At 39.6% G+C, this 14,154-nt stretch overlaps 1 protein-coding gene across 4 annotated transcripts in view; it reads left to right on the top strand.

Moving 5' to 3' along the window:
- Positions 1 to 14,154, top strand: part of LOC307005389 (NLR family CARD domain-containing protein 3-like) — a 165,322-nt gene that overhangs the window by 133,981 nt on the left and 17,187 nt on the right. For all 4 annotated transcript variants that reach the window (XR_013799261.1, XM_079625502.1, XM_079625503.1 and 1 more), the window contains one exon: positions 9,723 to 9,896. Coding sequence is in view for 3 of the 4 variants with exons in the window: in XM_079625502.1 (XP_079481628.1) it covers positions 9,723 to 9,896 (174 nt within the window). In the remaining variant the exon portion in view is untranslated. The remainder of the gene's footprint in view (positions 1 to 9,722; positions 9,897 to 14,154) is intronic.

The raw sequence follows: 14,154 nt of genomic DNA, 5'->3' as shown, positions 1-14,154 counted from the left end.
TGAGTAGCAGTGAAAGTGCTCCTCCTTTTATGCCTCCGCTCCTCCGTGAGAGGTACGAGACCGGTGCGTCGCGCAGGTGTCGCTCATCATTAATCACGCCACCGGTCTTGCGCCACTCTCTCACGTCCCTCGACCTCGTCCTGCTCGCCACATACCCCCATCGCTCCTCGCAGGCCGCGGGGTAACCACGAGATATCAGCCATATCACCCTGTAGCCCAAGACTGGTTGCCCACTGAAGCTAAGCAGGGCTGAGCCTGGTTAGTACCTGCATGGGAGACCTCCTGAGAAAACCAGGTTGCTGCTGGTAGAGGTGTTAGTGAGGCCAGCAGGGGGTGCTCACCCTGTGGTCTGTAAGCTGGTGTGTGGTGGGCGTTCTGGAGCAATATGGCTGCCGTCGCATCATCCAAGTGGATGCTGCACATTGGTGGTGGTTGAGGAGATTCCCCCCTTCTATGTAAAGTGCTTTGAGGTCTCAGAAAAAGCGCTATATAAATGTAACGAATTATTATTAATTAACTATTATTAAAGTTACTATTAAAGTTCTCAGTCAAAAGCAGTGTGTGATTTCCTCTGTGTTATGTTGTTTTATTAACATTACATGGATAGTTCTCCCAAAATGTTTAATTGTCATCATTTACTCTCTCAAGTTGTTTTAACCCTGAATAAGTTTCTTTCTTCTGTTGAAGTTATTTGGAAGAATGTGGGTAACCAAACAGTTGATGTACCCCAGTGACTTCTATATTTATTTCCTATGGAAGTAAATGGGGACCAGCAACTGTCTGGTTACCCAGATTCTTCAAAATATCTTCTTTTGTGTTCACCACAAGAAATAAATTAATACAGGGTTGGAACAACATTAGAGTGAGTAAAGAATGACAAAATGTTTATTTTTGGGTGAACTATCCCTTTAAGGACAAGCGGCTGCATGTTACTATTAGGGCTATTGTCTCTTTAAGACCTTCAAGCGACAGATTTCTCTCAATTTTCTCGGTTTGCTTTCAGTTTAGACACAACCAACTTTCTTTTATGTAAACCTTGAGTATGTGAGTATTTGTCGCGTTGTACACTAGGCTGTTGAGACGCAGACTGCTTGTAGCAAGGATCACAGCACAAATTTGAACTATATATATATATATATATATATATATATATATATATATATATATATATATATATGCGATATCGTCTAATTCCATATCCCATTTAAAAGTATATAAATATATTTTTTATATCGATATATCGGCCAGCCCTACCACGCTGTTCCCTTGGAGGGCGGGGGCAATAACAAAAGAAACAAAAGCCGTGTGGAAATACACACAGACACTGACACGCCCCTACTGCATGCTAGAATCTCTGAAAAACAAGCCGATTTCAACCTCAAAATGTACGCTTTTAAATATACCAATACTGCTATCTCAAACATGGAGAGGCTTCTTCGTGATCTCAACTAACAGATTCTGCAAAAAAGCGAAAATCACCAATTTTGAAAAAAAAAAACGCTGCTTTGTCATTTTGCTCGAAAGTTGTGCTGCCGACTTGTGTCCCCACTTTCCGTGATCGGTCACACATTTCATACACAATGGTAATTCAAAGTGCTTTACATGGAAGAAATTAAAATAATCAAAAGAAATAAGAATAATTAAAACAGTTTAGAATAAAAAATAAAGTGAAATACAGTGCAAACAGTCGGACGAACAGTGGCACAGTGCTCATTCAGTGAATGCAAAGCTAAACAGAAGTGTTTTGAGTCTGGATTTGAATGCGACTACAGTAGGAGCACACCTGATCTCTTCTGGAAGCTGGTTCCAGCATAATAGCTAAAAGCGGACTCTCCTTGCTTTGAGTGAACCCTTGGTATTTCTAGTTGATGTGATCCTAATGATCTGAGTGATTTGTTGGGTTTATATTCAGTGAGCATATCTGCAATGTATTGAGGACCTAGGCCATTAAATTATTTATATACCAGTAATAATATTTTAAAATCAATCCTAAATGTAACTGGGAGCCAGTGTAAAGACCTGATGACTGGTGTGATGTGTTCATATGTTCTGGTTCTGCTCAGCGTTCTGTACGAGCTGCAACTGTCTTATGGTCTTTTTGGGAAGGCCAGTGAGGAGTCCATTACAATAATCCACCCTGCTGGTGATGAAAGCATGCACACGTTTCTCTAAGTCTTGACTGGAAACAAAGCATCTAATTCTTGCAATATTTTTCAGATGATAGTATGCTGATTTAGTTATTGCTTTGACATGACTACTGAAGCTAAGGTCTGACTCTAGAGACACACCAATATTCCTGACTTGATTTTTAGTAGTTTGACCCCTAGAGTGATGCATTCACCTTGAGAACTTCATCTTTGTTTCCAAACGCAATGACTTCAGTTTTGTCTTTGTTTCATTGAAAAAAATTGTTTTGGCACATCCAAATGTTTACTTCATCAATGCATTGGAACAGGGAGTCAATGGGGCTGTAATCGTTAGGCGATAGGGCTAAGTAGATCTGTGTGTCGTCTGCATAGCTGTGGTAAGAGATTTGGTTCTTTCTCATTATTTGGCTCATTGGAAGCATGTACAGGTTGAATAGGAGTGGCGCAAGAATTGAGCCTTGAGGAACTCCGCATGTCATGGATGTCCACTCAGACTTATGGTCTCCTATACTCACATAATAACCTCTCGCTTCTAAGTATGACCTGAACCATTTTAGGACTATCCCAGAAAGCCCCACCCAGTTTTCCAGCCTGTCAAGAAGTATGTTGTGATCGACAGTGTCAAATGCAGCACTGAGGTCGAGTAGTACCAGCACTGATAATTTGCCTGTATCAGTATTTAAGCGTTTTTGCAGCCGCTCTGTATATCTCTATGGCATCGCTGTCCAGGAGTAATTAGCTGGTGAAGTGCCATATACAATCAAACTTTCATAAACTGTTAACTTGTTAAATTGTCCTGTGTTTATTTCTTATACTAAGAGGATTTAAAATAAAGTAACAAACCATATTAAATTAAACTTCAAAATAACCAATTTATATCATTGTAGAGTTAAATATGTGAGGTGAGCTTGAAGATCTAAAATTTCATCTTTCAATATAATTTCAGTATTAAATAGTGTGTATCTGTATTATTATTCTTTATTGGTATTCATGATCAGTTGTATTATCTTATGGAGTTTAAATGCATGTGTTTGAATGCATGAAGAGACTATAGATAGCATGATCCATGTGAGGATCACATGTCAGACAGAGGGAAGCTATATTCTGCTAAGGGTGTGTACAGTTTACAACAGTTTCCACTGATCCAAGTATATCACCAAAGTAAACAACAAGGATAGTTCTTAAAGGAGAACTCCGGTCAATTTTAACATTGAGCTCAATTTTTAGTAAATTTGGAGTGCTGTCAATACAGAGAACAACGACAAAAATCGGTGTTGCCTACACTGTGTTATCCTATTTAAAAAATTTGCACCCTATTGACTTGAATGGGGCAAGTTTTAAACCTGCTTTTATCCTCTTATCATCCTTGATGTGTCATACAAGTGCCCAGCCATGTTAGATGATTCCTTCAGAGTGAACACGAGTGAATCTGACTGCAGTAGATGTGAAAGATATTAATAAAAATGATGTTATATCAGCCAGCGCAAATACCTGTATTTAGTTCCTGTTTTCGGTGGAAGTCCAAAGTAGTCGATTGTCGAGTTCACGCGCGTGATCATAGTAACTAAACCTATGCGCGTGAACTCGACAATCGACTACAAGTTCATGTTCAAGTTCATTTTATTTATATAGCACATTTTATAACAGCCACCGACTGACCAAAGTGCTTTACAGAACTACAAAAATTAAAAGGCAATAATACTAGGGATGGGACGATACACTTAAACCCACGATACGATGCACCTCGATATGCCAGGGTCACGATACGATACGTCACGATACGATATCAAAAAAGGAAAAAAAAGAAAAAAAATATTACTGTATAACAACAACTTATTTATTTTTGTTTCAGCTGCACACAGGGAAACACAAGGCCTAACTGGCCAAACACACACTACTGAAACGCGCTCACACACACAACTGAAACGCGCTCACACACACACACAACTGAAACGCGCTCACACACAACTGAAACGCGCTCACCACTCACACACACACACACACACAACTGAAATGCTCACACACACACAACTGAAACGCGCTCACACACACAACTGAAACGCGCTCACACACACACACAACTGAAATGCTCACACACACACACACACAACTGAAACGCGCTCATACACACAACTGAAACGGGCTCATACACACAATCTGTTTTGCACACGGACTTGACGGAGGTAGAGTTGGTGAGTTACTCTATTGCCGTCTTTGTCTTTTTTAATGAGAAAGCCAAAATACTGCCAGACATATATGACTTGTATCCAGGCGGAGCGTCCTCAATTTCGACCTCATTTGACTCCATGGTCGGCTGTTTGGGGGCTAGGCAGTAGGCAGTTGGTGCTAATGCTAATATTTGTTAGCTCGCTCTAGACTGCAGTGTTGTTGTTACAGCGCTGTCTTGACGTGATGACGTACCGCAGCCGCACCGTTCCTCGGATATATATATATTTTTTCATTTAGTTTTACCCTGCTTGATCAGCAGATAGTGCTGCCAGCCTGTCACCATAGACTGTATGTCTTCCCCATATACATACACACACACATATAATACACTAAATTATTTATATACTACGCAAATCATGCAGCAGTGCCATCTATCTTTATTTCGCGATCCATTTTTTTCGACCTCGATGCGTTTCGTCACGTTTTGTATCGCGATATTTTGTCAAACGATATTTCGTCCCATCCCTAAATAATACCATGCGTAACAGCAAAACAACATAAGTACATCAAGCTAAGAACAGCCTTAAACAGGAGTCGCAAAACAGTGTCAGACTCATCAATAATAAGCAGAAATGGCAGTATCAGACTTAGATAAATAGAAAATACCGCATCGTACTCGGAGGAGAAAATAAAAAATAAAAATAAAACAGCCTTATTTATAGGCCAAAGAAAACAAGTGCGTTTTTAAAAGTGACTTAAAAGAGATCACGGAAGGGGCTATCCTGACTTCTAAGGGCAGATTATTCCACAGCCGAGACCCAGCCACAGAAAATCCTCGATCCCCTCTGCGTTTTAGTCTGGAGTGCGGGACTAATAACAGATTCTTGTCACTTGATCTCAGACTTCTTGACGGGGTATATGGTTGTAGCAGTTCAGACAGGTAGCTCGGTGCTTGGTTGCATAGAGATTTGTACACAAATAAAAGGATTTTAAAATCAATTCAGAGATTAAAGGAACACTTCACCTCTGGAAAGATGAATGTGTATTTAAAATGGGTAATTTATGTAGAAAAAATGTGAAATTATTTTTGAATTTGGAGCCTTCTAGACTGAGAAAAGCCAGAAAATGTATTTTTGGCTTATGGGGATGAAAGACAACAACTCCCAGAATGCACTTGCTTCGCTGACCTAGGAGGCCACGCCTACCGGTAAGAGATCGCAGTAAACAACACGGCTATGCTACTAGTGAGTCTCCGTGAGTCTTCCCAGTATTTTGATGTCGCCCAAAATGTCCAGGATTCGGCTTTTGCGTTCTTCAGTCGCTATTCCTCATGTTTACTGTGACGAGCAGGAACGAGACTGACGGCCGCGGAGAACGACGCGAGGCCGGTGGCGTGATTACTGATGAGCGGCGCCGGCGCCTGTGAGACGCACCGGTCTCGTATCTCTCACGGAGGAGCGGGAATTTTCCTAGCAATGTTAAAACGCACATCAAACGATCACTTGTTTAGCGTTCATATAAACACTACATTCAGATTCACCAATCGGAATGAATTCAGTTAGATTGAAACAAAAGGTGTGCATGTAAACTACTAATGGCGACTGCAGAAAGCAAAAGCCGAATCCTGGACATTTTGGACAATCTCGACGGCCGGACATGTCCGGGAAAAAGAGGATGGTCACCGCTACTACTCAGCTTTCTCCACAGAATAAGAAACTTTTAGCTTAGCTTCCAAATAAAGAATGGCCGACACTATATGTACATTCTGTGAGTGAGATCCCTCTATGGGCGGGTTGAAAACATGCGGAACAGCGCCTTCTACTGGATAAATGATGAGCTAGTGTTTGTAGTCTTACCCTTATTCAAAGAAATTTGACTTCCTGCTTTTTATGACGCAAATTGACGATTTTTGCGTCATAAAAAGCAGGAAGTGGAACACTTAAATCCTTATTTCTCCCATCTCAGGGGAAAATAAGGGAAAAAACCATGACCATTCGAAAATGTGACTGGGTTTCTAAAGATACAAAGTCTAATGCAAATGGGTGAAGTGTTCCTTTAATGGGCAACCAATGAAGAGACCTCAGAATTGGGGTGATATGGTCACTTTTCCGACTATTTGAGAGGAATCTTGCGGCGGCATTTTGCACCAATTGAAGTCGAGCAGTTTGAGTTTTCGAGATACCGCAATAAAGTGAATTGCAGTAATCTACACGTGTGGTGATAAAAGCATGAACAGCCATCTCAAGAGATTTAGGATTGAGGAAGGGTTTGACTTTTGACAACAGACGAAGTTGATAAAAGCTAGAGCTTATTACAGAGGAAATTTGTTTCTCAAAATTTAAAGACTCATCCAGTAGAACGCCCAGGTTCCGTACACTTGAAGATCTAAAAGCCGATAGTCTGCCTAGGTCGAATGTGGCAGCCTGGGGATTAGCAGTGGACCCAAAAACAATGATCTCTGTTTTGTTTTCATTTAAAAATAAAAAAATTTGGTCCCGCCAAAGTTTTACTTCGTCTAGACAGCCTAGTAATGATGAAAGGGCGGAGGGATCATTTCTCTTGATTGGAACATACATTTGAGTGTCGTCTGCATAACAGTGAAAGGATACCCCATGTCTTCTTAGAATAGTGCCCAGTGGTAGCATGTAGAGAGAAAATAGCGAAGGCGCTAAGATAGATCCTTGCGGAAGACCACAGGTTAGATGCGCAACAGAAGAGGAGGAATTTCCTAGCTTTACTCTGAAAGTTCGACCCGAGAGATAAGACTGGAACCACTGGAGGACGATACCTTTTAGCCCCACATCATACTCTAGTCTGGATATCAGGATAGAGTGGTCGACAGTATCAAAAGCTGCTGATAGATCCAGAAGAACAAGAGCCACAGAGTCACCAGTGTCCGTGGAAAGATAGATGTCATTTAAAACTCTCAACAGGGCAGATTCAGTACTGTGAGCAGACTTAAAACCAGATTGAAATTTTTCAGTAATATCATTGCATTTTAGAAAGAGCTGGAGTTGGTCAAGTACAACTTTTTCTAACACCTTCGAGACAAAAGGCAATACAGAGATAGGACGAAAGTTATTTAGCACGGCAGGATCCAGTGAAGGCTTCTTGAGTAACGGAGTGACAGTGGCCTCCTTAAGGGCAGCAGGGATGGAGCCGGTGAGGAGGCACTTATTAACAAAGGACACCAAACCTGGCCCAACTGAATCAACAATTAATTTAAGAAATTTAGGAGAAATTATGTCAAGAGAGCAGTACGAAGGTTTCATATTGGCTATAGTCGGTCGACTACTTTGGACTTCGACCGAAAACAGGAACTAAATACAGGTATTTGCGCTGGCTGATATAACATCATTTTTATTCATATCTTTCACATCTACTGCAGTCAGATTCACTCGTGTTCACTCTGAAGGAATCACTCAACATGGCTGGGCACTTGTATGACACATCAAGGATGATAAGACTAAGAACTGGTTAAGTTTAAAACTTGCCCCATTCAAGTCAATAGGGTGTAAATTTTAAAAAGAGGATAACACGGTGTAGGCAACACCGATTTTTGTCGTTGTTCTCTGTATTGACAGCACTCCAAATTTACTAAAAATTAAGCTCAATGTTCAAATTGACCGGAGTTCTCCTTTAATATGGAAGTGGAGTGTGACATGTTGAAGATGACGTGTACATATGACATATACGTTCCAATTTTAAGAAGCTCAAAGCAACATGTTTGTTACCTTACATGGAAGCTGTAAGTCTGTCTGTGATGTATATAAGCTGAATTTCACTGTACCACTTCAGAGAAACACGGAAACGCATAGACCTGGCGTGAATACAAAATCTTCTCAAAGTTTCTCTCCTGACATATAAGAATAAAAGATTTTTCTTGGCAAGATAACTGGTGTCTCGTCCCGTGAATCAATACCGGGGAAAAGATAAATAATTCTGAATCTACAGAGCTACACACCCGTCACAAAAACAGTTAACGTCTCTACCGTAGACATCCGTGTTTATATTTGAACATTAAACTTTTATCCCAGTACTTCTATGATCACTTGAACTATTGTATCACAGAAATAATGAAACTATTATGAGGTTTTAAAGACCTTTTGTGAAGCTGTTTCATGACATCTCTCTCCGGGTCAGCGGCAGCGCCAACACAGATTTAAATGTTGCGATATGATTTTGTCAAAGGTTTAATAGACAGAGGAATGTGAAGAAGATCGTGTGTGTGTTTGAATGGAGATCACAGTATTGTAAAGATGAATCGTGCAGCTCTACTGTCTTATCTCTCTCTCAGCATATGAGCAGCGCGAGGGCTTTTCAGTGCGTTCAGCCTCACGCTCTTCCACACGGCCACTTGAAATGGATATTACGACACTCATAGATCACGACACATTTCATCCTCTGTTGGAGCAAAAGTGGCTAACTTCTGTCAACCTCGTCTATAAGCAAGGACAAAACTGAAGCAATTTAATTAGAATCAATATTGATTCTGGAATAAGAAAAATCTATTTTTAAAATTGTAAACAAAAAAATTGCGATAGGTGAATCAATTTTTTTTCTCCCAGCCCTAACACACACACACACACACACACACACACACACACACACACACACACACACACACACACACACACACACACACACACACACACACACACACGTGTTCCTTAAAATGTTAATAAATACATAAAATACATATGCACACACACATGTTGGTGCAACTACATTATGAGGACTCTCCATAGGCGTAATGGTTTTTATACTGTACAAACTGTATATTCTCTCCCCTTAAACTGCCCCTATCCCTAAACCTGCACAACACACACACACACACACACACACACTGCCCCCCCCCCCCTAAACCTGCCCATCACAGGAAACATTCTGCATTTGTACATTTTTAATAAAACATTGTTTTTTGTTTTTTAAGCTATTTGAATTACGAGGACTCATGAAAACCACTTTTAAAGGTTCCGTTTTTCGTGTGTTTTTGAAGCTTTGATTGTGTTTACAGTGTGCAATATAACATGTATTCATGTTTCGCGTGTAAGTCTTTTCCACAAAATGTACTTACCTGTATACCGCTGTTTTCACTGTCCTAAAAACGGGCTGATGACTTCCTTGTTCTATGAAGTTCCTCCTTCAGAAATACGTAACGAGTTCTGATTGTGCCAGCGGTTCCTGTGTTTGGTTTCCATGTTTTTTGGAGACTTTCCATAGAAATAATGAGTTTTATACTGTACAAACTGTATATTGAATCCCCTAATCCTAACTGATGTAATTTAACAACTTGGAACTAATGAATATTTGTATATATTTCATATTGACAGCATTGTTATTTATTTTTTGAGTGTTATGTTTATCTCTGGATATAGGCTTGAAGTGTGTCATTGTTCTCTACAGGTTGATGGGTTGTGGTGTGACAGAAGAAGGTTGTGCTGCTCTGGCTTCAGCTCTGAGATCAAACCCCTCACACCTGAGATATCTGAATCTGTCTGGGAATAAACTAGGAGACTCAGGAGTGAAGCTGTTAAAGGATCTGAAGGATGATCCACATTATAAACTGGAGACACTAGTGTAAGAATAGTTTTTAGCGATTTTCATCATCATATTTTCATTTAAAGTTTAAATGGCTGATTTACTAGAAGTATAAGTAAATTGTACCAGGTTCAGCAACACTGTGTGTGTGTGTGTGTGTGTGGTGTGTGTGTGTGTGTGTGTGTGTGTGTGTGTGTGTGTGTGTGTGTGTGTGTGTGTGTGTGTGTGTGTGTGTGTGTGTGTGTGTGTGTGTGTGTGTGTGTGTGTGTGTGTGTGTGAGATCATCAGATAATGACTATTAAATTCAGCTTCAGTTTCTGTAGTTTTCTGAACTTTAAACGTTGTTTAATATGAGTTTAATTCTGCTCATAATGTTGTGACTGATTGTGAAAATAATATTAATGTTATTTCCAGCTTTTCCTCTTTAACTGTCTCTATAGGCATCTTTACACCGCCGAGTTAAGGCTGCTCTAAAGCGGCTCTGTGTCTGCTCAAAGTTCTGTGGAAAGACACAATGCCGCATTAAAGCAGACTTAAAATATATCGGTCTGACCCTCCTCAGCAGGGGCGCCCCAGGCCACGGCCACCTCTGTATAAACTCTGGCCACCCCTGTGCCACCCCTAGTATTATTTTGCAGTGGGTACTATTAATTTGAATACATGATGTAAATTCACAATAGTTCATGAATTGAAAAAATTAAATGCAACACCCGCTGCAGCCACCAAAAAAAGATTGTAGATTGATTGGCGCCACCAGAGTAGCTGTTCACTGTATCTGGATCATTGCGTAATCCAGCGTTTCCCAACCTTCTGGCGAGAGCAGGGGTGCCGTGTAAAAACTCCATCAAACATTTAAAGTTACTAAAATGTGTAAAAAATAAAAATAAATACATGTACCATCAACCTCGGGTCGTCGGAAGTCTCTAATAACAACAAATAATGCACACAAATTTATAATAACAATGCAAATCATACGTTTTTGGCGTTCGTTGAATTGCGGCGGTTGCGCCTGATATCATTCCCGTGCTTCATTCCCAGTGCGTCCTGTTGTGGCAAAAACAATTACTAAACTCAGCATTCCCCGGCAAAGAGACGTCAAGATCCAAATTGTATTTAAAAAAGAAAAGTAATTTATTCATGCAAGAAAATGGTTTCCTGACTCCAGCCCTGCAGCCAAGCTGCAAGGCCAGAGTCAGAGACAGACAGATACTGGCACTTCTCCTCAAGAGAGCTTGGCCTGCTACTTTATAATGCAAGGGGAAACCATCACCCCCACCGTTTATACAACCAGGAACAGCTTCCCCCAGCATGGGAACTTAAAACACAGATCATTCTCGGGCTCACACCTCCATCTCCAGCTGAACCAACGTTACATCAGCAAAAACTCAGAATACAGACAGAGAACATACAGCATTAATCTTTTAAATCATTAGGAAAGATTAAAAATGCCACTACAATTTCTCCCTGTTTTTCATTCTCTGAAAACTTAATAAACGCAACAATTTTAAGTCATTTCATCATATTTATACTTTCATTTCAATCTTTCTTTTATCCCTTCCGTGACCATGTGACTAAAACCCAAATGTGAGACATTCAAAACTGACCAATCAGATAATTACAACTTCCCCATTGTACTAATGTTTTGACAATTTCATCCCGCCAAAGTACACACATCTTAGGCCTATAGGCCTTGATCAGCACCTCGGTGCCTTTACAGACTCCAAATGGTCATTATGGAAATAGGTTGTCAAAAACAGTAAAGCAGATGTCTTTGTTCATTTCAAATATCTTGGATTATTTTCAATCCTACAATTTGCCATTGGTCCCGTTGGCCACACACACATGGAGTCTAAAGGTGACACAGTCCATCTTTCTGTTTTGTACAGTTTCATCTTCAGACTTTTCGTCCAAGCTTGTTTCACTACCAGTTTGTCAGTTGTTCAGTCTTTGTTCACCATCCAGCCCTGCAGGAGTAGGCTCTATCAAATTGGGTTGCACCGTTATGCAAATCATCCACCGAATACTTCACATCTCCACAAGAACCGGCACTGAATCTTGGAACAAACGCCGGTTTCCTCTTTCCGAGGAGGACACAGAATGTGAACTTGGGTTGCAGGGATCCTGTGATTAAAGAGCATCTAGCACAATGAACAGCAAAAGCAGACACATCTCATTTGTCATTGGTCAGAGGATTGATATGGTCAGATTGAAATTAGTCTCTGGCAAAGAGCCCTTAAATTGATGTACTTAAAAATATGGTCAAGGAATGATAAGAGAAGATCTTTACAAGTTCTTACACTGTTTCTGGAAACATTTAAATAAATTGCATTACAACAAACAACAACTGCTGGTTTAAAACACCATTTCATGAATAGTATCAGCAAAATATTCAGTGTAACCAAGCACAGAGATTCAATTGAATTGATGTCCAAAACATTGTTGCAAGTCAAATGGACAAAATTCAAATAAACAAAAATCAAATAAGTTTCAGAAAAGTTTCAAAATCATTAATGAGAATACAAATAGTTGTACTTCAGTTAAAATGAGAAATACTGACATACATTTTAAAAGAACTTGGTGAGACAAATGATTACTTCAGTGATAAAGTAAATCCAAAGAAGAACAAAACAAACAATTTTTCGTATAATTGATCACTTGAACCTTGTTGAAGTATCAAGCAATTAAATATTAACTGAAGCAGGGCTAAATGGGCAAGCACTGTCACCGCATTCCCGATAAATCAGACCCTCTTTCACTCCAGTATAAACAAGAAATTGTATAGATTGTCATAGTATGAAAACCATATCAATTCAACACCCCTGGTTGATTTGAATAAACATACAAAATAATAAAAATTATAACAAAAACCCCTCATTTCAAATCCTGTCCTTGCTTTTAACACTTTTTACATTTCATCGTCTTCAGAAAGAAAAACAAAAGATAATCAAAAACAGAATAAAACAAAACAAAGAAAAACAAAAACATATCTTAACTCAATTAATACAGTTCACTGTAACTTCCGCTACTCGAATCGTCTGCATAATTTTGTTCATCCTTTAACCAATGTAGTTTTTCAAAATGTACTCTAATATTTCCATTATGGACCGTCTTTTTTTGCTTATTACACATCAATTAATAGATTTTCTATTTTCACCAATCAAATCAATACCTAGTTTGCTTATTACACATCAATTAATAGATTTTCTACATTTTCACCAATCAAATCAATACCTAGTTTGCTTATTACACATCAATTAATAGATTTTCTACATTTTCACCAATCAAAGCAATACCTAGTTTGAATCAATCAAATAAAATCATCAACATCATCACAAAACAGATTCTTCTGCTAAACCATTAGTTGGTCAAATCGTCTTTCTCCCTCGTACGTAATGGAGGCTGTAGTCCTTTTAGTCCTTTTCCCCTTTCTGTCACAATAATAAGCCAGGATAGCTTAGCCAAATTCATCCATAGCCATTATTTCATTGGGCACAGTCTGCCCTGTTCGTTCACTCCTGTATGACAAGATCAAGCTGGTTTTAAAACAAATGGTCCTTCTGCCCCCCCCTGGGTTTTGAAAGGCTCTTATCTGATCATTTGTTTGTGTGTGTGTGTGTGTGTGTGTGTGTGTGTGTGTGTGTGTGTGTGTGTGTGTGTGTGTGTGTGTGTGTGTGTGTGTGTGTGTTTCTTTGCTCATGCCATGTGCCCAAAAGTCTGCATTCTCTGTAAAGGAAAAAACAAATGTTAAGGTTATTGTCACATGTGTTCTGTGTGTCTGCTGTGCTGCTGTATCCACCCTAGGCGTTTTCCTGTTGAAACATTTCTTGTTATTAGCACACTTTACAGACTTTTGTTAGGGAGAAGAATGGCTTCTTGCAGGGCTTTACTCAATTAAACCATTCTGAGATTTACTCAATCTCAACATCCATTGCTCCACCTGTGCAATGGCTTTGGGAACACAGATGGCTTTGGGAAATCCCAAACCATCACAAACTATATTCCCCATTTTTGATGCACCATCTTACTTGTGCATCAAATTAACATAATTGGGTTTTGATTCACTAAACTAAACACTGTCCTCCAGACATCTTTCTCTGTCTCTTAACCAAAATGTTATATTCTTCACTCTAAGCCACAATCTCATCTTCTTATCAAATTATTTGAAATGCAAATGCACTCTTTGCGTATCCTGCTTTTCAGGACTGCTCTCAATAGTTTGTCTCTCAACTCAATCTCAATTCTCAGTCATCTGCAAAACTGAATACAATTGTCACTCTATTTGCCCTCCTCCGTGGGC

Source organism: Phoxinus phoxinus, assembly GCF_949152265.1.
Source record: "Phoxinus phoxinus genome assembly, chromosome: 10".
Lineage (NCBI taxonomy): Eukaryota > Metazoa > Chordata > Actinopteri > Cypriniformes > Leuciscidae > Phoxinus > Phoxinus phoxinus.
The sequence above is the reverse complement of the archived record's forward strand: the minus strand, read 5'-3'. Positions and strand labels throughout refer to the sequence as shown.